General features: G+C 34.2%; 1 protein-coding gene across 6 annotated transcripts; it reads left to right on the top strand.

Annotated features, from left to right (window-relative positions):
• The first annotated feature begins 5033 nt into the window (after positions 1-5033).
• On the top strand, positions 5034-24165 carry LOC143916092 (putative oxidoreductase YjmC). 6 transcript variants are annotated; one of them, XM_077436994.1, is made up of 11 exons: positions 12330-12431; positions 18243-18335; positions 18495-18842; positions 21785-21937; positions 22105-22293; positions 22373-22488; positions 22921-23019; positions 23098-23148; positions 23221-23365; positions 23444-23604; positions 23685-24165. In XM_077436994.1, the coding sequence occupies exons 3-11, from the start codon at positions 18623-18625 to the stop codon at positions 23847-23849; spliced, it is 1299 nt and encodes a 432-aa protein (XP_077293120.1). In that variant the 5' UTR covers positions 12330-12431; positions 18243-18335; positions 18495-18622; the 3' UTR covers positions 23850-24165. The 6 variants fall into 6 exon arrangements, with proteins under 6 accessions (XP_077293121.1, XP_077293122.1, XP_077293118.1 ...); XM_077436995.1 differs by lacking the exons at positions 12330-12431; positions 18243-18335 and adding an exon at positions 5034-5558; XM_077436996.1 differs by lacking the exons at positions 12330-12431; positions 18243-18335 and adding an exon at positions 5134-5529.
• Positions 24166-24273: the final 108 nt, after the last annotated feature.

Below are 24273 nucleotides of genomic sequence, written 5' to 3'. Positions count from 1 at the left end.
TAACAACATCGGAAAAAAAAGTTTTCGTAAATTTCGAGCGTTTACGCAATACGCTGAAAAGTTACACCCTAAAACGGCTTTCATCTACGTTGTATCTGAAACGTGTAGGAAATTGCGGAAGTCTTTCTTTCGTTTTTTTTTTTTACTTATTCTTTTTTTGAATTTTTTCTTTCATATATAATATATACGCATTTTTCCGGATCAGAGGAGCGTCTGAAAGTAAAAGGCGCCGCGATATTAACATAATTACAAAATGCGTTAAAGGGGAGTATAAAGAAGGGAGGGGGGGGTGAGCTTTCAGCTTTGTCGAAAACTGTATTTGATGGGAAGCTTTTAACTGCGGTTAAAACGCGACGTGAGCAAATTGTGTCGGAATAAAATTAATCTTCCGGCTCATATAATAATATGAATACTTTTTTTTTCAGCGTCAATATTTGAATGCGAACCGCATTTTTTACTTTATTTATTTACATATTTTTGCCACAGTGACATAACGCGTCACTGTGACCAGAAATATGTATAAGCATAATGCAAATACGAAAATTAGCGCGACATCTATGCTAGATATATTTTTTTTTAAATCATATTCAAATAGTGATGAAATGGTGGGTGGGATGGTTTTTGTCAATTCGATGAAGGAACCGCTTCAACAATGAAATCAGATAAATTGGCAAACTCTGATGGGAAACCATCGACTTGGAGTCACAAATATCCAAGTCTAACCATCAGTATATTAAATTAACCCGGGATCGAACCCAATAATCTCTTGCTAAACATAAACGGAATCACTGAGCTATACCGCTGGGTAATATTATATATGTATGTATGTATCTTTTTACCGGGAAGACCGAGAAGACTGTGTTTTCGGTGATATTTTGTCCTTGTATTGACATAGGTTTGACGGTGATAGCGGTGATTTCCATATTTGAAGAAATCTTGGAAAAACTTGTCGAAATAACAATGACCTGAAGAAACGCCCTTCCCAGTTGAGTATTGTATTTTGAGTAATTGTATTTGAGTAACGTATTTCGAGAGGCTGAATGACACGAAATTAGCAATTAATTCATTCATTCATTGAGACATCTTTGGATTTATAGTTGTAAATAAATTTTTAAATATTGTACATAAATCAAATTCAGATATTTGTGACAGTGGGTAGGATGATATTTGCCAATTTGAAGAACCGTTTCAACAATGAAAATCAGATAAGTTCGCAAACTCTCATAAGAAACGACCGACTTTGAATCACAAATACCCGTACTAACCAGTTTTCAGTGTTTTGTTCTTGTATTGACATATGTAGGTATGACAATGATAGCGGTGATTACCACATTTGAAGAAATCTAGGAAAAACTTGTCGAAATAACAATGACCTGAAGAAACGCCCTTCCCAGCTGGAAACCACGAGTACGTATACGCCGTACGATTCGGTGTGTTTGCGCTCTAATAGTATAGGATTGGATTTTCACGGCTGAAATTGGCGTGTTTCAGAAGATGTATATTTTTAGGAGAGGCGACCGTGTGATGTATTTATTATCATTTTATCGGATGTACACATAGATAGCCTTTCGCAATTTCCAAAAACTTTTCTTGTCTAAAATTTTAATTTGAGCCTTGAGTTAAGCGTAAAAGTGGCGTAATTGGTCACCTGATGTATGTGCGAGGCGGAGTCACAAATTGACCAACTTTTAAATTGAAAAATCTAGAGTGCCCTATAAATTGCACAAGTTTGTATCAGCTCCCATAAAAAAAGCAATCATCAAAGGGCAAATCTTGGACGCATTCCACAATGCAAAATCGGAAAATTGTCCTTTATAAATTCATTGTATTTAAATCCAATTTATTTTTTTCCTACACATATTTGTCTCGTCCCGGTCCTCGAACACGACCTTACCATACTCAGAACTTGGACATGCTTTTTTACCATAACGAGAATCGACCGATCGCTTTTATTAAAATTCATACATATACATACGTACATAATAAATATAAATTACACTTTCGACGTAAGCTTTATGATGGATGAGACTTTCGGCGAATTTTCGCCGACCGGAAGTGACACTTACTCTCGATTTTTCCCAACTTTTTGCCGATAAAATATGCACACCATTTAGGATATTGCAAATTCTTTGCCCAAGTCTTGACACTGACTTATCGCGAATAAAACCTTCAAAATTGTTCAAACGAATCCGTTAAAGACCTTTGATCTTTTCTACCCACTTTCTTATAATGTATTTTAATATATGTATGTTTTTATATGCATATTGCATATTCTTTACTTCAAAGGTTTCCCCTAGTCAATTTAAATTGAGAATTATATTTTAAATTCTGCAGAGTCCGAAAAACTTAAAACACCATTTAAATAAGTATGAAAAATATTATAATTCAGGTTTACGTGGGCCCCTTTCCAGAACATTTCAAGGGAGGCACAAGCCAAAAATCAAATTTTGGGGAGAAATAGCAAACTCAAAGGGAGCCACAGTCTATAAGTAGATTTAAACTAAATAATATAATTTCTGGATAAGCACAGAAATGGCGAGTACATTTATAAAGCTCTGTAAAAGGGCAAGTTTATATTTCATTGGGTAGTAGGAAAAGTTATTTATCGTTTACCGGTTTATGAAATTTGACGGCAAATTTGAATCCCTAGTCATAACTAGACACCGGAGCCTGAGGGGGCCGTGTATTGTTCAAAGGTTGTAAATGCATCGTTAAAGGTTTGCCGAACAATGGATAGCACTGTGACTATCCTACCTCTAGTCATAACTAGTCACCGGAGCCTGAGGGGGCCGTGTATTGTTCAAAGGTTGTAAATGCATTGTTAAAGGTTTGCCGAACAATGGATAGCACTGTGACTATCCTACCTCTAGTCATAACAATGTCGATATTGCCTTCTGAATTCAATGAATTTCTTTACATTATTTTAAGTACACAATGATAAGTTTGATCATTGATCATTGATTCGCAAAGTTTTGTTTTCAAACGGCTCGGGCATTTTTATCACTTCCTCGTATGCAATTTTGAGAGCTTTTCTGGTATGTAGTTTTAGACATCCAAATAGCTCGAATGAATGTCATATGTCCATTATTATTACATTTCAACGAAAACACTCACCTCAGAGGTCACTCGCTTAGACTCGAAAAAGAAAAAAATAATAAATTGATCAGAGATTCCTTCTTTTCAAACAGAGTGGTTTCAATTTGGAATAATCTCTCCAATAATATTGTAATTTCCGATAACCTTAATATGTTTAAGAATAAGCTTGATGTATTTCTTAAACTTGAAGGATTTCTACAATTCCTCTTTCCCAATATCTTATTTCTGTTTCTTGTTTAATTTATTTCTCTTATTTTTATTTTAATATTGTCATTTTGAATGTATTTTACGTTTTTTTTTCATTTAATTTACATATATATGTATAAATCAAACCCCTTGGGTCTATCCGGCAAAGCCGCCTCCCCCAAGTGTGTTAAATAATAAATAAATAAATAATAGTGGGTGCTACTTTAGTATGCAGTCTACCTTCACATAGCAGCATAGCTCGGACGATAAGCTTCTGCTTACCGTCAAGAAGGTGCCGGGTTCTATCCCTGAATGAAAATGAATTTTTCAGAGTATGCTGTTGGTCAGACCTGGATTTGTGACTCCAGGTTGATCGTTTCCTATCAGAGTTTGCCAATTTTCTCTGATTTCATTGTTGAAACGGTTCCCGAAAAAAAAAATTGGCTAAAAATCCTTCCTACCTACTATGTCACCACTATTTGAAATTTGATGGATGTACAATAAAAATTTATGTACAATTCATAGATGTCTCGTTAATTTGCGAGTTTTTTCAGTGTCTCGCAATTCAACGACTTATAATAAAAAAAATGCTGCATTTGTATTTGTAATTGGCCAGGAAGGCGCATTGGGATTTATCTGTAAGGCCTTCCTGGTATATATGTAAAAATAAAAAATAAAAAAAAATCTACTTTAGTATGCGATCTACCTTCACGTTTTTACTTTAATATGCGGTCTCACTGTCTCACTTCTCGCGTGTGACACTGAGACTGAATAATACCGACCCTAACAACCTAATCTTAAATGAATAGGGCCAACCTTAACTTAACCTAACCTATCCTGACCCTTAAATAAATAGGTGTTGGCTGCTAAGATATCTTTTTTTTTTAAGTTTTATTTCATCAATATTTTCACAAAACAAAACATATCTTAGCAACCAACACGTATTTATTTTAGGGTCAGGATAGGTTAGGTTAGGTTAAGTTGGCCCTTTTCATTTAAGATTTGGTTACGAGATATGGATCTGCTAACGATATTTTGATAGAAATGCTTCGACAACATTATGGGGCGGCAGGAAAAAACAAAAATTGAAATAAACATTTCGTTGCTACGATACAAATAAAAAAAAAATAGTTGACTGCGATCCAAAGGTAGATCGCATGCTATATAGTAGACCGCATTCTTAAGTAGCACAAAATAGTGTTATGTGAGTTTATGAATTTTTCATTTTTTTATTCTGTAAACATATGTACGTAATCAGAAAATTAATATACATAATTTTTCTGAAATTTTTTACCATACATATTGTGATTTCGTCGAATCATATGAAGTGTATATTGAAACAATATTCTTTTGTTTCTTTTTACATTACAGTTTATATTTGAAAAAAAACTTTTCATTTGTTTTGTTTTTTAGTCTAAACATAATGCATAGATCGAAGCAGGATTATGCTATATACACGTCACATACACATTTGTAACAATATTTTTACGAGATGAAAAGTTTCGAAAACAAACTTTTAACTTCAGACTACTAAAACTATGCTACAAAAACAATACAGTATAAATATTTACCAAAAACAAATAAAAAACAATACAGCACAGCGTCGTCCAAATGTCTCGCCAGGAAGCCAAAAGAAGAACTAGAAGTCTATTTTTAATCCCACAACCACACACCGGTTTGAAAAGCACCGCACAGGTAGAGAATAGAGCAGAATCCACTCACAACAAAGCACACCTCGTCCTTCGACAATTAATACACGACAGGATTTTGACACGAGAAGTGCGTGGGTGGTGCAATGTGTGTCGCGGACAACAATGTACTCTCGCACACCTCGGAAACCAATAAGCAAACGAGTGAGGAGTGAGGAGTGCGGAGAGCGGTCAGTGGTCAGTGGTCAGTGGTCAGCGGTCAGTACGGAGAGGCGCTGCGCCCCACGATCGGCCCCCGAGAGCGCCCCACACCACTCGAACCGACCTCCGTGGAAACCGAGCCCGTTTTTATTGAAGTATCGCGGCGCAAAGGGCGCAAGCGTTTTGAGGTTATGTGCGACGAGATTGCGCACAACCACCACCCGCCGCGGCAAACGTCAAACTGAGGAGGAGCGGCTGATCGCAAGATTGCCGCACTCGTCTCGGCCAGGGGCGCCTAATCGGTGGGGCGAGAGCTGTCGCCTCGTTTTGCGCGGTCGAAACGCATTTTGCACGGTCTTCACATATACATATCATATATTCGCCGGGTGACAGACGGGTGAGTTTGAATGCGACGGGAAACATCTTGTAAGTGTTACCAACATAAACGCTCTCGAACCTAGTCTGGATGCTAAAATAAACAACGCAAAATACAGCCATTTAATCGAATATTTTTTATATCTCTTATTGGATTATTAGTCCCATTGCGATCGCCCAAAATACAATTTTTGCAATGAACATCGCGAATACGGAATACTTGGCACTCGAGTTCTCGTAAGTATGATCGTTGTCGTTAGTATGATGGACTTTTCAGCTGCCAGATGTTCCGTTATATATGTAGGTAGAAATTTTAGTGACTTGGGCAAGCGCTTTGTGACCAATAATCACCGAATCATTGTTTACTACTAGTGTTGTGCCCCATGAAATATCATCGCATGGCTATTCATTAAAAAAACGTAGATAAAGTAAAAATTTAAATAAATGTGTTCCATCCGCACGCGGTCGTATTTTTTTCAAATACCATTTAAATAGCCAGCAGCATGGCTCGGACGTTAAGCTTCTGCTTACCGTCAAGAAGGTGCCGGGTTCAATCCCTGAATGAAAATGAATTTTTCAGAGTATGCTGTTGGTCAGACCTGGATTTGTGACTCCAGGTTGATCGTTTCCTATCAGAGTTTGCCAATTTTCTCTGATTTCATTGTTGAAACGGTTCCCGGAAAAAAAAAATTGGCTAAAAATCCTTCCTACCTACTATGTCACCACTATTTGAAATTTGATTGATGTACAATAAAAATTTATGTACAATTCATAGATGTCTCGTTAATTTGCGAGTTTTTTCAGTGTCTCGCAAGTCAACGACTTATAATAAAAATGCTGCATTTTTATTTGTAATTGGCCAGGAAGGCGCATTGGGATTTACCTGTAAGGCCTTCCTGGTATATACGTAAAATAAAATAAATAATAATAAAAAATAAATAAATTTAATTTAATATTTATATTTAATTGTTTAATACGAAAAAAATGGTAAAAACTACTACATACAAACAGTAAAAAAACACCAATAGAAAAATTAATTAATTAATTAAATGAATTTTCAATAGATGGTGCTAAATACTCAGGGACTTATTTCCCTAGAGGAAACATTGGTAGCAAACAGTATATATCGAAGTTTTTTGTTGATCTGTTATGTTCATATTATATTCGTATGTTTTGTTGGCAGTGTTGTAAACATTTGGACGGTATTATTTTTAAGAAATAAATTCCCAAATTGTGTACTTTAATAATTAATAAACATTTTTTCGATACACGGCTTACTTTTTTTTTAATCGATCCACTAAATATAAATCTACTTCACCCACGTATTTCGTTTCCTGTGTTTTCTCGTTATGCCAAGCATACAACGTTCGATACTTTATTGAGTTTATTAGACTTTGTGTAGTAGCTTGGCGTTCAATGTCCAAGTTTTCCATCCATATGTCATCAGTCATCACTAGAGGTAGGATAGTCACAGTGCTATCCACTGTTCGGCAAACCTTTAACAATGCATTTACAACCTTTGAACAATACACGGCCCCCTCAGGCTCCGGTGACTAGTCATCACTAGTCACCGGAGCCTGAGGGGGTCGTGTATTGTTCAAAGGTTGTAAATGCATTGTTAAAGGTTTGCCGAACAATGGATAGCACTGTGACTATCCTACCTCTAGTCATCACTGATAAAACACATTGATCGAAGACCTTTTTCTTCAGGCAAAGTGACATTTTTAATTTCAAAACCGCAATCAAAATCTAAGATTATCACAATGTTATTTTGGGACCGTAGTCTTTTCAGATTATATACTATTATAATGGGCGTGTTATGAAAGATTCTTAGTGATTTATTTGAGATTATTTGGAGCTTTCGATATTTTCTCAATTATTTTTTTTATAATAGAAATCAATTAGTTTAAAGAAATACTTCCAATACCTGCTACTGCATAACTAATGCGCACTTGGATTTTAGAAGTTAAAAAATAATAATGCTTACTTATAAATAATTCTTACATATTAATACTTAACTAATATAGCATACATACATATAGCTTTCGATCAATGAGCCCTTTAAGTTCATGCGTCATCCATAAATATTATTTTATTCACATGTCGTAAATAATATAAAGAGGAAACGATTAACTGAGCTATCGTTCAATGGTTATATATGTATGTACTTCATTTATATAAGTGAAATACGAACATTTCATCTATATATAAGTATAAAATGGAATGTCTGTTTGTCTATCTGTCTCGTATAAGCTCCTAAGCCACTCAACCGATTACGATGAAACTTTCAGGATTTGTTGTATGCATGTCCGGAAAGTTTACTGTGAAAAAAAAACGGGAAAAAACCTCTTAATAATAATAATATTCGTAATTATTCGTAATTTTATGGACGCGAAAGTTTGAAGCGCCATTGTGTAGTTCAGGAAATGTGTTCGTTGGTAACCACGTTTCCAGTTTGTTTATTGGTGCGTACGCACCAAGCCAACGAACGGCCCACAGGCCAACTTTTAAAACCAGTAGCGTACAAAATATCGAAATAAAAATTAAATTTAAAAATTGAAATTAAAAATCAAAATTAAAACTATTATTATTATATTAAAATTAAATTCAAGTATCAAAATAAAATTAAAATCATTATATTAAAATTAAAATTAAATATTGAAAGTTAAAACAGAACATGCACAATTTAAATAAATTTTCGAGATTGACCTAAAGTTAGATCATCAACAATCACATACAGGTAATCCTCGACTTAAGATGTTTTGACTTACGAAGATACGCACTAAGATCGAAAAAAAATCAAAGAATTATTATTTTTACTTCCCCGTAATGCGCAGTTACTGAGAATATATCATGTATTAGTATGGGTGATCCAACGATTTTTGCTAACCCGGAGTGTTGTCGGTCACATCAAACGGATTTTTTTATTCTTCAATTGTTTCTCTCGTCGAAATAAATCAAGTAATTAAATCATTTCAGAGGTAAAATTTATCGGATAATGTGTGATTATTAATTTTATTTCGACGAAAGAAAAAAAACCCTTTGACAAATCACCGACATCCGACACCGCGTTTTTTATTAATTGTTTTTTTTTTATCGATCATCCACGTGGAAATACAGTAACATCTCGTGACGACTTTAACAATATTTTTTTTAGCTCGTAAGCAGAGAAATTATAATATTTCTCTGGTTTTAAATGCGTATCGTCGTAATTCAAAACATTGTTTTAATTCAAAACATCAACTATGATCTAATTTTAGCTCAATCTCGCTCTTTAGCTTGATTTTGATATTTAATTTCAATTTTAAAATTTAATTTTTATTTCGATATTTTGTACGCTACTGCTCGGCACGGCGTTGAAGAGACGTTATTAGAGCTCCAACCATCACTTAAAACGGGAACGGGAAACGCATGCCTTATTCTGGCATTGCAACGCATGCCGGGTTCAGCTAATACATGTATAATATATGAATACCTGAAAAATAAACGTAGTTTTACTGAATAGACTTAACCCTATTTGTTTTTAAAATTGTTATCTTAAATATTTTTTGCGCATCTTTAAAGTGGTTCGTAAAGGGAACGTCAATAAAATACTCGTGATGTCTAAGTCCATTAGGCATAAATACGTTCACATTTGTTTACTGATAATTACTGATTTTGACACATAAGGATAAGAAATATTATTTACTCGGTAGATTATGAACGATGCTTATCACAATCTATAGAAATAAATCCCGACACAAACATGTAATTGCTAGCATCCGCCCTTTAGCTAATTCAATTGCGAACATTTTAAAGTGTGAATAACATACTCTCCTTTTGATTCGATTCAAATCTGGCTTATCTATCTTTTAGAATATATCTTCTGCGGTATCGTCGACCCCTCTCGTTCGAATCCGACCGTGGATAAAGTGCCTACCCAACACACCCCAAATTTCGATCGGTGCGTTCACCCCAATTCGCACCCCTAAAACGAATTATTCACATGCTCGTAGTTTGGTGCGTTCGCCTTTTTGTTTGCGATTTTGATTATGATTTTAAATTGGGCATACGCTTCTTATGCATATCGAATGAGCTATACATACACATTTATAAGTGTGCGTTTACTTTTGAGATGTAAATTGGGCTTGCCGAGCGCTAAAGGTGTTATAAGACAATTTTCTCGCAGCTAAAACTTAGTGTATCTCTTAAGTAGGGTTCGCTTAGGGGAGTGACAGGTTGCTTCCCGAGATACTCTAAAAGCCTTTAATAATTAATATATTCGCTTATGTCGCCTTGGAATTTATTTTATGAAATGTTTTTTGCTGAAAGTGTATCACATATCTATGTACTTTTTATTTGGATTTCCAAAAACTAAAAAATTCTGAAAAATCATCACCTCCTTTCCATGGCATATTTAACTCGACTACTGGATGTTTTAAAGGGTTAGAATTTTTTTTTTCAAAAAAATTTACAATTATTCATATGTTTCTGTACTTGCATGCGATTTTCCATCAATTTTTCTCTTACGAATACGTCTATCGATGCTGGCAAAACCTGTATGGTTATTAAAACCAAATCGAATCCAGGTATTCTCCTGTTAGAATGTGCCAATTTATGTAACTTAATTATTGTGGTAACTCTAATAAAATTGGCATCCCCTGCCTCATTAACAAATGCGGCTAGTCCGAATTTGATGATTGTTGCAAGCCTACATATGCTTGCGGTTTGTTATATATATATTTTTTAATCGAACATGTACAGTCGCCTTTAAAGACGTACTAATACATATGCAATACAATAAATTCAAGCATTTTTATAAAATTGCGAATTCATACAACAACCATCCACAGTGACATCTATGGAGGAATTTTGCAGCATTTTATTATAGCAATTGATAAACCTCAAGAGGCTGAATAACTTGAGATTTGCGAGAGAGATTGGAAAGGAGATGACAAATTACAGGAACCATTTCAATGAAAATCAGAAAAATTGGCAAACAGCTAGTAGTGGGAGTCGAACCGTGACCACTCTGGTCGAAAGTATAACATGCTAACTACTAGTCTACGCTGCTGGTTATATATTGTTGCGTAGGGGTGGGTGGAGGATCCAAGTAAAAGGCCGAAGTCGTTTCACAGCGTTTATTGATGATTAAGGAGATACACGCACTGGCAGTGCTCAGTCCAGAATGACATGATATCTCCTACGTACCACCTTATAAAGGGTAGATCTCTCAGGATGCCTAATCTGTTTACCTGTTGTATAGTCACGTATTCGGATATGTATTTCCACGACATTGGGTCTCCCCGTACTGATTCTGAGAAAAGCTTAATAACGGTCATTGTTTAGCCTTAATGCACTTAGGGTCCAGATATAATCCTTGGAAGTAAGTGCATGCACTTAGTTAACCCGATAACAGATATCCGTTGGTCTAAGTGCAATTCGCTCAATCCGCGGCGTACGTAACAATATTATATATCTACATTGTATAATGTGTTCAGATATGTACATATATACACAATTAGAAATAATATCGATTTAGAGTACCTGTTATGTCGCTGGCATACATATGTATGTATATGAAAAAAAATATATATTTGTATACACATAAAAAAATGATAATGTAATAAAATATTTTCTCGCATTTCTTTCTGAATTGATCTGTCACGCTATAGGAGGGGAGGGGGGGGGATAACTAACGCTCAATTCGCTCCATGTAATTTATGTAAAAATACTCACATAGGTCTAAAAAAGTACGCATGGACACATTAATATGTACTTGGCGTAGACGTTACAGCAGCAACAGACACTTTCTATTCATATTATACAGCAGTACATGTCACCGTAACGTCTCAAGCAAAACCGGTTTTCTGTGGCATGCGTACTAACGAATATTTTCAGAAACGTCATATTGAGACAATATTGATCGACGCAAGCAATATTGCACCATATCGTCGCGCTATGTAATGTATATGTAAGCCGATTTTGCCTTGAAACAAGTCTGAACGTGCCGAAACGTGCGCTACTATATAGTACGAATATAATTTATATTTTCCGTGCACTGCTGTGCCGGGCTAGAGTGCTAGATAGTATGAATAGACCTTCGTACGTGCAATGTACATACACACGTACACGGTCTCCGTGACGAGCCGGAATGTTAAATTACAGAAAACGCAAATATCGGAAGGCAAAGATCGAAAATCGAAAGTTCTCTAGTCGAAAGATCAAAAGAAAGGGTGCATGGTAAACGATACATACTCACGTACATACTCACTTAATTTGCGCGAGCAGGATACAACAGGAACAAGAGGAACAGGCTTTTCCTCCCGTATTAATGTGCGCGCGCAGAATACGGGAGGAAAAGCCTGTTCCTCTTATTCCTGTTGTACCCTGCTCGCGCAAATTAAGTGAGTATGTACCGTTTATCATGCACCCTTTTTTTTTGATCTTTCGACTTAAGATCTTTCGATTTTCGATCTTTGCCTTGCGATATTTGTGTTTTCTGTAATTTAAAATTCTGGCTCGTCACGTAGACCCACACGTACGATAATATACAGATTTGCATAAGTTAGGATCGTATTAAAAAAATTAAATTTTCATACAGTCAAATCTACACAAAGGATAAAATGTTTGAACATCAACATCGTTGTATTATATGACGGGCTGAGCATTTATGTACATTAATAACGTCTTACTTAGTAAGGTTTTTTGCTTAAACAAATAAAATGAATTTGATGTGTCGTATAAATAATTTTGTTTTTGACAGGTAAATGTTTGTTCTGAAGGAAAAAAATGTTTGCGATGCGTGTTCGCAAGTCTGGCACAGAAACGGCGATCAAGTATGTAGTGTAGATTTGCCGCTCGATGTTTATACAACATAAACGCGTTTCAATGACAAAATCGAACATACATAATATTTGTTTTATCAAATGAAGTGCTCTATTGGTAATTGAAAATATCAGTCTCGCGTTTAACGTACGGTAAAGTCGCGTTGACACCGAACCGTTCTTTTCGTCGATTTGTTTTGGCTACCTATCTGAAGCAAAATAGGACAGCTTGATAAGAAAAATCTAGTCGTGACATCGCGAGTGTCATTGTGACGTAACGGTGCATTCAGACACAGTCTCATGCGGTGAAAATTAAATAAGATAAATAAAACATAATCGTGTTCTGACTATCAACGAGGTGTTTTAACTGTGGTATGGTACATTTTTTTAGTAATATGTAGAGTTGTCAGATTTCATGCAAGTCAAACCGGGACACCCCCCCCCCCTCCCCCCCCCAAAAAAAATCAGATCTTTGACTTTTATATAGATATATTTTCAATCGAATGATAATACAGTACACTCTCGATTATCTGGGCTAATGTTGGGGAGGAAGGGCACGGATAATCCGAATCATCAAATTTTGACTTGGTTTCAAATATAATATCATATTTACAACACAAATTTTTTATTCATAATTTTAATACTCATTATTTATTAAGAAAAACTCATAGTTAAGCAGATAAGTGACCTTTAGTAGTTAGTACTCGTTTTTTATCTGGTATCTTCTTCATTTTTAGTGTCTTTCTCATTTTCTTCCACTTGAGAATCAAAATAAACGAAATCTGCATCATCCATGCATCACTTAAATCATGATTGAGCCACTTCTTGATGTTTTCCTTATCCACGTTTTCAAAACGTTTTAAATTTTTCAATAATCCAAATATTTCAGATATATCATTTGCTTCAATCTCTTCAGAATCCACTAAATCTGTTTCTATGGGAGGAAGAATCTTTCTTCTTGATCGTACAAGTTTTTCTGGCTTTATTTTTGACCAATATTGTGCTATTCCGTGTATAGCATCCAATATCGTCATTTTTAAAATAATTAAACATTCGTATGTTGCGAAAAAATCTGTTCGCAATACATGCACTTGTTACTTCTTCGCTGATCAGAAGCGACTGAAAGAATTAACATAATAGTAAAAGACATTTAAAAAGGGAGCGAAAAACATTTCTGTTTGATATCATTTGTTTCAAATAACACGCCTGTTTACTTTTAAAAAAATTATTATTATTTTTCAAGCACGGATAATCCGCAAACCGGATAATCCAAACCCGGATAATCGAGAGTATACTGTATTTAGAATATCTGTAATAATTTTTTCCCTTCTATTTGTAATATAAGTAAATGAAAAGCTCTACAATTACAATGAAGAAACAAAAGATAGACTTCACTGAGAGGATTGGTGAAAATACCTAATAAGGTTTTTGATACTTTTTCTTCAGCTAAAAAAAGCTTTTAAAGCTTCAAAATGGTGCGTTCTATTGCAGGTAATAGTGATAACTACCTAGATTTTGAATGCGATGTGTCTTTCTGTTCTGACAGTGTCTATTCCGCGTCTGCGTGTGATGAATCATTCTGAGTATGAGAAAATTACCGATTCAAGATATATAAATTGATTGATGCCTGATCCACATTTTTTGAATCCATTCTACACATAGTTCTCCAGAAAGTATAAGGGAGAGACAAATACCTCTCTGTTGAATATTGCTGCAGTGCTTACGAGACTGTCTGGTCCAGACATCGACTTTTTGTTTATAGTTTATGCTAATTCTGAGTTAAAAACATCGGTAGGAATTTAAAAATTAGTAAACCGGAACATTTAAGCGTCCCGAGGGTTTTGTTTGGGATACCGGGACACGAGACTTTAAACTGGTGACAATCCCGATTATTCGGGACGCCTGAAAACCCTAGTAATATGAATGTGTAGTTTCCGAATACGTTTTTTGATCAACTGTATGTAGTACATGTATACTTGTCTGAATAGATCGTGTGGTTTTGAATGGGAACGTAGTCACTGCCAAGTTTTCAGTTGCGATGTGTTGTACATATGTATTTACAAGGCTCTTATTGGTTTGCTTTTTTTATAGGTTATGTTTCATTTTGTCTATAAAATGAGGAATGTACATATGTAGAATCAATTACAATTACTGCAACATGCAATATAACGATGTTAGATATTGCATGTTGCAGTAATAAAAAAACTTGTGAGTTAGATTTCATTCCAATTACACTGTTCAACACGAAAAATGGTTCAGAGACGAGATATGGCTTTTCTTATAGATCTATGCCCAGTGAACACGAATCTGGTAATAAAAAGTGTTGATTGGCTTGAGATTCGGAGATATGTATATGTGTTTTTTAAATCGCGCGATTTTTCTATATCTTGGTGTTGTTCGGTCGATTTCTCAAAATCTGTTAATTTCCTGTTCAAAATGAATATTAGAATCTATAGTCGGGTATTTTATCTTTCATTTGTAGTACTTTTCAGGTTTCAAATATCTCTAGGTAGTCTTCCAGTTCAAATCAAAAGTCAAAAGTACGTAATTTCACTTGGGATTTTTTCCCACCGTTAATACTATATTATATTGAGTATTTTCTATTGAAACATGTTTATTAGGATAGTTTTCTGGCCACATTATTTTTTTTGTTTTCGTTTAAAAGGGTTAATTGGATGTGTGCTGAATTTTAAATATGAAAAATTGCGAGCAAAAAATTCGTATTAGTAGAGCACGGATTTGTGTTTTGTGCGCTGCATTGTACGATGTAGTGTGCGTCATTGTATATGTTACACCGAATCCGTGAAATTGTCTATTACATGCATTCGGCAAGAGAATTGCCGAATGCGTGAAAAATGCAAGCATGTTGCCCAGTTCACGGATTTGGCAATTTTTTTGGCGAATGCGTGTATTCGGCAAGAATTTGTCTGCTCAAAGCATGGAGTCGGCAAACAGACAGCAGCGCTCCGGTGTTGTTTTTTAGAACTGGACAGCGTGGACAAGTGTCAAAGTGACAGCTGAATGAGGATGTTTAATTTAGTTTAATTTACATATTATTATGTATAATATGACTACATACATATGTTTCGACCATCTCATATGACTTATACATAAATTAATGCCATTTTAATACATTTTGATCAATATTTTAACAGTGAATCATATGTATGTAGTCATATTATACATAATAATATGTAAATTAAACTAAATTAAACATCCTTATTCAGCTGTCACTTTGACACTTGGTTATAATATAACACGCTGTCCAGTTCACGCATTCGGCAAAGAATTTACGGAATCCGTGAACTGGGCAACGTGCTTGCATTTTTCACGCATTCGGCAATTCTCTTGCCGAATGCTTGTAATAGACAATTTCATGGATTCGGTGTAACATATACAACGATATAGAGTGTTCACTGGGCATAGATCTATAAGAAAAGTCATATCTCGTCTCTGAACCAAAAAAAAGTCGTAATTTGTCGAACAGTGTTATCTTAGCAATCAGTATTCTGTTTTTTTTTTATTATTGCCTGTAATGTCGCTACGATCCAACATGAAAAATAAAATAAAAATAGGTAAACTTTGAATTTCGATTCTTATTGGTCGAAAAACTTAAACCTCTAGCATACGCGAACTTCAAAATATGTAATGCTATTGGTCTGAGTATTTGGCTGACCAATAGGGATTGTTTATTTTCTATTTTTTGCCTTGAAATGAATATAAGTTTACATATTTCGCATGATATTATCACCGTAATTTCATAATAGCTCAAAATTCTCAGTGCTTACAAAATATCTACGCATACCCTTTGTACTTTTTTGTCATTGCATTTCCTCAAATTCATTCATTTTCTCTAAAAAAAAAAACACTATAATTAACTAAGTACATATATCATCGGTACCTACTACTTTTGCATCAGAAAAAAATCCCAGGTGATTTTCTGATCTATTCATCACAAATGCCTACTATTAAAAAAATATTAGCCTCTCTTTAGTTCAAATAACTTTCGTACATTTACAGAACAAGCGTTATTAAGTAACAGGAAGTCGTTCAATGTACAGTGCATATATGTATGTAGATCCACCATTATATATATGAATGCGTATGTTTGTACATATATCTAAAAAGGCGGTAAACTCTAACTCAATTACATGTTAGAAGATATTATGAAGTTCATTGATGAATTTTTCCCTAACGACCATTCTTTATCTACAAACATATGCATATATGCATATACCTGAAAACATACACAACCCAAAAAACTTCAGGTCATCGTCTCACTTAAAATTAATTTACGGATAAGGAATTCAAAATGCCACACCAACTGTGAAAGCATATATGTATTTATCTCAATAACGTTTTGATAACAAATTATAGAAACGTTTCTCTTTCCCAAACACTTCACAAACCACACTCTAAAAGGCGACAATAGTGTCAGCGATTTTGAATATATGTACATATTATGCTAGATGGTACAATAGAGATTCCCGTAATGCCAAAATGGTCCAAACTGTATCTACTGTACATAATACATGTATCTACTTATATTATATTATATTTAGTATCGAGTATAACAGGTAATAAAAATATAGTCTATATTAATCATCATTATCATCATCATCTACAGCCATTCACTATCCACTGCTGGATGAAGGCCTCTCCAACACGCTTCCACTCGTCCCTGTTTTGCGCCACACTCATCCCCACACATTTTCCTAATTTCGTCTACCCATGTTCTCTGTGGTCTTCCTTTTACTTTTTTGAATTATCTCGGGTACCATTCAAGCACTTATTTTGTGCCACTATTCTAGCCACGTGGCTACTCTATCTACTATGTCCACTACCCTTGTCATACTTCTCACCCACTTGTCCCGCTTCTTGTCTTTCCTCGTTATGCCGAGCATTCATTGCAACGCAATAATTTCAAATGTGTTCGCTTTGCCACCTCCGTTGCTAGGGTTGAATAAACAAACATTTGAATAATTTCAAATCTATTCGCCGCCTGCGTTTTTCCGACAAATGGGAACCTGAACGGGAACGGGAACGGGAATCGCATGCGTCATTGTGGCATTGCAACGCATGCCGGGTTCAGCTAATTAAATATAAATATTAAATTAATTATATTTTAAAGATATTTGAAAAAAATACGACCGCGATGCGGATGGAATACAAGACCGACACATTTCTTTAAATTTTATTTTATTGAATAGCTTAATATGGCATAACCCATGTGATGGTATTTCATCGGGCACAACACTAGTCTTAAATAATCCTAACATAATGGCATTTCACTATCATCCAACTGTCAAAAACTATAATTTCACTAATAGGAGCCAGTGAATCAATGGCGTAGCGTGAATTCCAGCCCCCCCCCCCCCATATATTCATATTATTTCCTTGCAGCAAAATAACTTTCCAAATTAATAATTCATACCTTTTTTATTACGTATATTTACCTATATATCGAAGTGCATTAATAGTCTAATCTGGACGACCAGCAGTGCACAATCTGTTTAAAGTAACTGATGGGGAATTTTCCTTAAAAATTTCCCACCTGTTAGGGCCGGGCCGCACCGTGCAACTATGTCGGCCGACTAGTCGCGCGACACGAAAAGATGTATGGAAATGTGTGCGACAAACAAGTTGACGGTTGTGGCATGTCCCATCTACCTGCATGCATTGGTCTGGTCGCCCTCAACCAAGTTGTTCGCGAGTTGAGCGGTGCGGCCCGGCCCTTAATGTTGACAGCGAAAAATTTCTAAATTGTATTGGTTTTCACGCCTCATATAATTTTGTTTTATTGTTTTAACATATTGAAAAAATATATACAAGAATAAGAGAGAATTCTCAGCCATATGTATATACTATAAAACGAAATGCAAATAGGTTGAAAAATAAGAGAAGTTTTTAAAAAAATTATTACAATTAGAAATTACAGAACAAATTAAAAAATCCGTCAAAAAGGCGCGCCACTTTATGGCGCTCCCCCGCATTTAGGGGTCTGCGCCACTACAGTGAATATGTAAATTCCGTAGTGAAAATATAACTATACCTAGTGAGAATGTAAATAGATATGATTTCACTGAGTGTAATTATATTTTCACTGTGACATATATATACATACATACATATACCTTAAATTTGATAATTCTTCTAATCAAATGTTGTTATTTTTTATCAGATTTTGACCTAAAACACTGATCTGCTTCGGATAAAAAAAAAAGTAATAACAACAGTGAATTTCAATTGCGTGAAGCCAATGAGACTGGGTAAACACAGACTGTTTTTTGTTGTTCATCAAAAGTGAAAATGTTGAGTGTACGTCTGGGTCTACCTCTGTGTTTTGACGGCACGGTTGTTAAATTGTTGGGTGTGGTGGTGGTGAATCCACTATCAACCTTAGGACGATGCTGTTCAACAGTCGTGGAGCGTCAGCCAAGTCGCCACAACCGGTTCCAACACCTCCAACACCTTGAAAACCATAAAAGAAGAGCAAGACTCACCTTTTCCACTGCAACGATGGCCGAAAGTAAGTTGGCACTTGTACTGGTACACTATTGTCATACTAAATAATCGTACAAATTCGCTTACCTTCGTATGATGTCGCACGGAAACAATGGAATTTGCGCAAAAAACCAACTCGTGTACAACTCTTGAGGTTTTTCCACTGTGATATTATTATGTTATCTTAAAATTAGATGTTTGGGTCACTGGAATGGAGATATCTACCGCAAAATAATAAAAAGGGGAATTGAAACTTCTTTTCAAAAGTATTCTTATCGTCTCGAATGCTTTTTGATTGACGTGTAGAGGTCTATTCATATTAGCAGAGCACAGACCGGCAAATTGCACGTAATCGGCAAGTATGGAAAGTATTCTCTGGTACATTCTATATGAACACGTTTATACATATATTCCATTGGCGCATGCGCATTCACGCATTAAGCCTTTGAGTGCTAACGTCTTTTTTGTTGAAAGTCCACCACGCTGACAATTTCGCCAACATTTCCAACTAGAAGTATTTAGAAATCCAATAGAAAGCAGGTATAAAAATTGTACCTAATCCAAACAAACCCTAGATAACTACCGCTGAGGATTTCGAGTTTTGTAAAGGTGTGTTTATGCTCACTAATATATCTTGCAACACTATAAAATAAACAAAAGAAGTCTATTAATGAATGTATTTTCCCGAAACTAGTTCCATCTTCTTCATTGTTGTTAAAATGTAATGCTCACAATCCAGAGAAATGTCATATTGTTGTCAAGTGACGATTGTCCGCAGACATTCCTAAATAATTTTACACACAATAAACAACATGGGATACATTTTTATAAGTAAATTGAACCAATTGTATTCCGTGCGTTGTAGCGTATTTATAGGGACGTACCGCGCAATATTGACAGTAATTATTTATTCGTAAGGACCCTTCTATTATTATAACATTTCTCTGTCACAATCTAAATGCCAAGTCACAATATAAAATTCTGCGATGGTTATAAATTCAGATATTCTGGTGTAAAACAGTCTTTATAAACATTGACACGGACATTATACGACCCATGTTCAGTGTATTTTTTTTTCAATGTTATCTGGGAAAACTTAGCAGGTAGTATTCTTGTTTATTTTTACATACTCAAAACGTAACGCCTATCGGCGTATTTCAGGATCATGGAATTGTTGGCAAAACGCCGATCGACATTGGTCAGCATTCAAATGGTTAATTTGCGTCCATATAAAATATACCGAAGAATACTTTCCGTACTCGCTGGTTACGTGCAGTTACAGGTCTGTGTTGTGCTAATATAAATAGACCTTTAATCACTCAATTAATCCTTAGCAATAAATTAATGGAGTGAGTGATTTGTTCAAAGTTAGCCCAACACTTCAATCCACTGATAATGATAAATACTTAATTTTAAAAAAGCGTTCGTATCTATAACATAAAATCATTACATACATATATATATATATATATATATATATATATATATATATATATATATATATATATATATATATATATATATATATATATATATATTATATTTATACCAACTATAGAAAACTTATTCTGTTGCTCATTGTAGTTATATAATGAATGATCATGATGCTAGTATTAACGGGTTTGGTGCATCCGCTCTAAAATCGCCAGACAAACGAACGACAAATTAACAGAACGGCAGCTTTAAACGTAATTCTCGTTTTCTTGAATGATAGATTGCACATCAGATGACGAGTAACCTTTCGATGTGCACAGATGCAATTGTTAAAATGGTAATTATTAAAATTGAGTTGGATCTTTCTGGCGAGTTTAATAAGGCAAGATTCGGAACTTATCGAATCTTGCCTTATTAAACTCACCTGAAAGATCCAACTCAATTTTAATAATTACCATTTTAATAATTGCATCTGTGCACATCGAAAGGTTACCCGTCATCTGATGTGCAATGTATCATTCGAGAAGACGAGAATTGCATTTAAAGCAGCCGTCCGTTAATCTGTCGTTCAATTCGTCTGACGATTTTAGAGCGGATGCACCACATCCAGTATTTACTTATACGTATCTAAGAAAACATATCAACAATGTTAGCAAAATTAGAAATGATTTTTTTTTTAACATCTTGCTACTTTAATGTAGAATTATTACTCTCAAATAATTTTATTTAAAAAGTATCATAATAAAATAAAATATTTCAATACATACATACTATGCAATTTTATTTTAATTTGTAGTTCGTTCTATTATTTGTTACAAGGTAATACAATTCTAAATTTGAAGTCGCTTATCTTATCTATAAAATCATATTACATTCGTCGTAAAAGTAAAATCACTATATAAAGTGACAGTATTCAAGCATTGCCTTAAAACGTTAACAATATTATTATTATCAATGCATTATTTGATATTGTATATATTTAAAATAAACGTAATTTTTTAATAGATTATTTTGCTTTTTTAGAATTTCGTAGTTGTAATTAAAAACTGTGATATATTTCGAGTAGTAAATTACACGAACAACCAATTATCTCTTGTTCCCTGACATAATTGAAGCCATTTGTTAAGCTAAATTTTATGGTCATACAAGATGATACATAATACAAAAAAAATATACCAAATATTTAGTCATTGGGCTACAATGCTACATGAATGGTTTAAATTCAATGTTTTATTTATAAATTACCTACATAAAACTTTTCAAATGCATATGTACAACCCATATACGTCTACATACGTATGTATGTATATAAAAACTAATGTAGATATGTAATTTCAATGGTTCGTTTAATTAAAATGTATGCAAAATTCTATTTATAAATTTTCTTAAATGTGTTGTGAATTACATATGTTATATCTGAAAGCGATTGAAGGTGTTACTTTGACTCCATTGTAGATTGTTGAAATCATTTATTCTTTCAACAATCTACAGTGAAAATATCATGAGTTTAATTGTACAATCATTTTATTATAGGTTTAGTTGCTGTGAAACAAGAAGAAGCCAAACAATTTATGATAAAATGCCTGCAAGCTGCTGGATCTGAGCCCGGACCGGCAGAAGAGCAGGCTGATGTTATGTTGGAAGCTGATCGTCAAGGTCATTTCAGTCATGGCATGAACAGATTAGGTAAAACATTATAATGTAAATATATAATTTCACTTTTACCTCACTTAGATAAGAGACATCTCTTATCCAATTTTTAAACTACATACTATAATATTTGAAATTAGTAAGCTTCATCACTTTCGCTTTATTTTCTTGTTAATATATTTAAAAAAATATTAATGTTTCAGCTAGTTATTGTAATGACTTACTTTTAAATGCATGTGATTCAAAGGCAAAGCCAACAGTGGTTAAGGAATCAGCTTCAACGGCTTTTGTTGATGGACAAAATACATTCGGCGCTACTGTTGGAAATTTTTGTATGAACTTAGCCATACAAAAGGCCAAGGAAACAGGAGTTGGATGGGTTGTAGCACATCGTAAATTTTTCTTAAATATTACACGAAATATGACATTCATGAATATTATAGTCTCATTTGCCTTTATTTTTATTTTAAGGATCAAATCACTATGGAATTGCAGGTTGGTATTCTATGAAGGCTCTCAAAGAAGGAATGATCGGAATGTCATTTACAAATACATCACCATTGATGGCTCCAACGCGTAGTAAAGAGGTAAATTAATTCATAGAATAATTCCTACTCATCTCATGTATGTTTTATTTATTGATTTATATTAGTGAAGTAATTTAAACTGGTGTAAAAGAGTAAATTGAAATTGGTGGGCCTGGTTTCACCAATTCTCGTCAAATAAACTCTCTGTTTCTATACTTGAATAAAGTTTGCCATCAATTTTAAATAATTTTATGCTTACTGCAGCTACATACATATGTATGTTTGTATTTAATTCATTTCAATTGATTAAAGATTTTTCATATACCTACTCTTAGTACTAAGCCGATGAGAAAAGTATAGAGACGGAGAATCCATTTAACAAGAGTTGATTCACATGGGACCCAATTAAAATACATTATTATTTATTAAATTTCAATCAATTATTCAATATAATACATTGAATCATAGCTTAAATAAATACATACTTTTCAGAGGTGTCTCGGAACAAATCCCATATCATTGGCTGCTCCAGCAGAAAATGGTGATAGATTTGTTTTAGATATGGCAACTACAGCTGTTGCAGTAGGAAAGGTTTGTTTCTAAGATCATTACGTCATATATTTAATATAAAACTAATGTAAATCTATTTTAAATTAAAAATAATTTCAGATAGAAATTCAACGTCAGAAAGGTGAACCGTTGCCCCTTGGTTGGGCGCAAGTAAGTGTGATTAAATATTGTGATATTGTCTTAAAATTTAATATATAAATCTTATAACATTTAATAAATCAGGCCCCTGATGGATTACCAACAACAGATGCCGGCTTAGCATTTGAAGAAGGCTGTTTGATGCCACTTGGTGGTCCAGAGTTGACATCTGGTTATAAAGGCTACGGACTCAGTGCAATGGTAGAGATCCTTTGTGGAATTTCAGCAGGTATATTTTATAAAATATTCATAAATACTACTACACGTACTCTATTGACTGTCTAATAAAACTTCTGCAATTATATAGGTTCATTATACGGACAAAAGGTAAGGCAATGGGCTCATACGGGTCAAGGAGGAGCAGCCAATTTAGGTCAATGTTTCATAGCAATGGATCCTTCAAATTTCGCTCCAGGCTTTGACGCGAGGATGAGTGATTTATTGGGACAATTAAGGGGACTGGAAGCTGTGTGTATACTTTGTTGTTATTTAAAAATTAGTTGCTTATGAGTGTTTGAGACTGATTAAATTTTTTTTTTAAATTTCAGACCGACCCAAATAATAAAGTTTTAGCACCCGGTGATAAAGAAAGGGCTAATGTTGATAAAGCTGACGCGACTGGCGTTATTAACTACCACATGAGCCAAATTAATGCTTGCGAAGCTCTGGCTAATCAGCTCAAAGTCAAAAATATTCTGTATACTAAGATGTAATTTATTACACGGGGGAAAATTTCACAAAGAGTAATTTAGTGCAGCTTTATCCTACAAAAAAATTTATCGTGATTATATATAGTATGCTATTTAGCATACATTATGTGCTTAAGAGTAATCAGTGTTATATTTTAAAATATAAATGTGTGTGAGATGATTTATGAAAGTGATTTTTTCCTATATTGATCAAATATTCATAGTGATAAAAACTGATTTGTATATTTTTTTCAAAACAGTTAATATGAGGTAAAACGAAATATTATTGTTGTAGATGTTCCAATTTCGCTTTAAATAAAATAATATTATTTTCGCATTTCTTATTGTTTACTTTCTTGTATTGCATACCCTTGTATACTTACACCTACATATATATAGAAAATACTTATTATAATTACACAAATTATTATTTTATATTATATTTATT

This window comes from Arctopsyche grandis, chromosome 8 (genome assembly GCF_051622035.1).
Source record: "Arctopsyche grandis isolate Sample6627 chromosome 8, ASM5162203v2, whole genome shotgun sequence".
NCBI lineage: Eukaryota > Metazoa > Arthropoda > Insecta > Trichoptera > Hydropsychidae > Arctopsyche > Arctopsyche grandis.
This window is presented reverse-complemented; position numbering and strand designations above follow the sequence as displayed.

Coding starts and splice junctions, on each gene's coding strand:
- LOC143916092 (XM_077436995.1), top strand. CDS start 18,623: ATGTTGAGTGTACGTCTGGGTCTACCTCTGTGTTTTGACGGCACGGTT. Junction 22,489..22,920: donor CTCCAACGCGTAGTAAAGAG/GTAAATTAATTC, acceptor CATACTTTTCAG/AGGTGTCTCGGAACAAATCC. Junction 23,366..23,443: donor CCTTTGTGGAATTTCAGCAG/GTATATTTTATA, acceptor GCAATTATATAG/GTTCATTATACGGACAAAAG.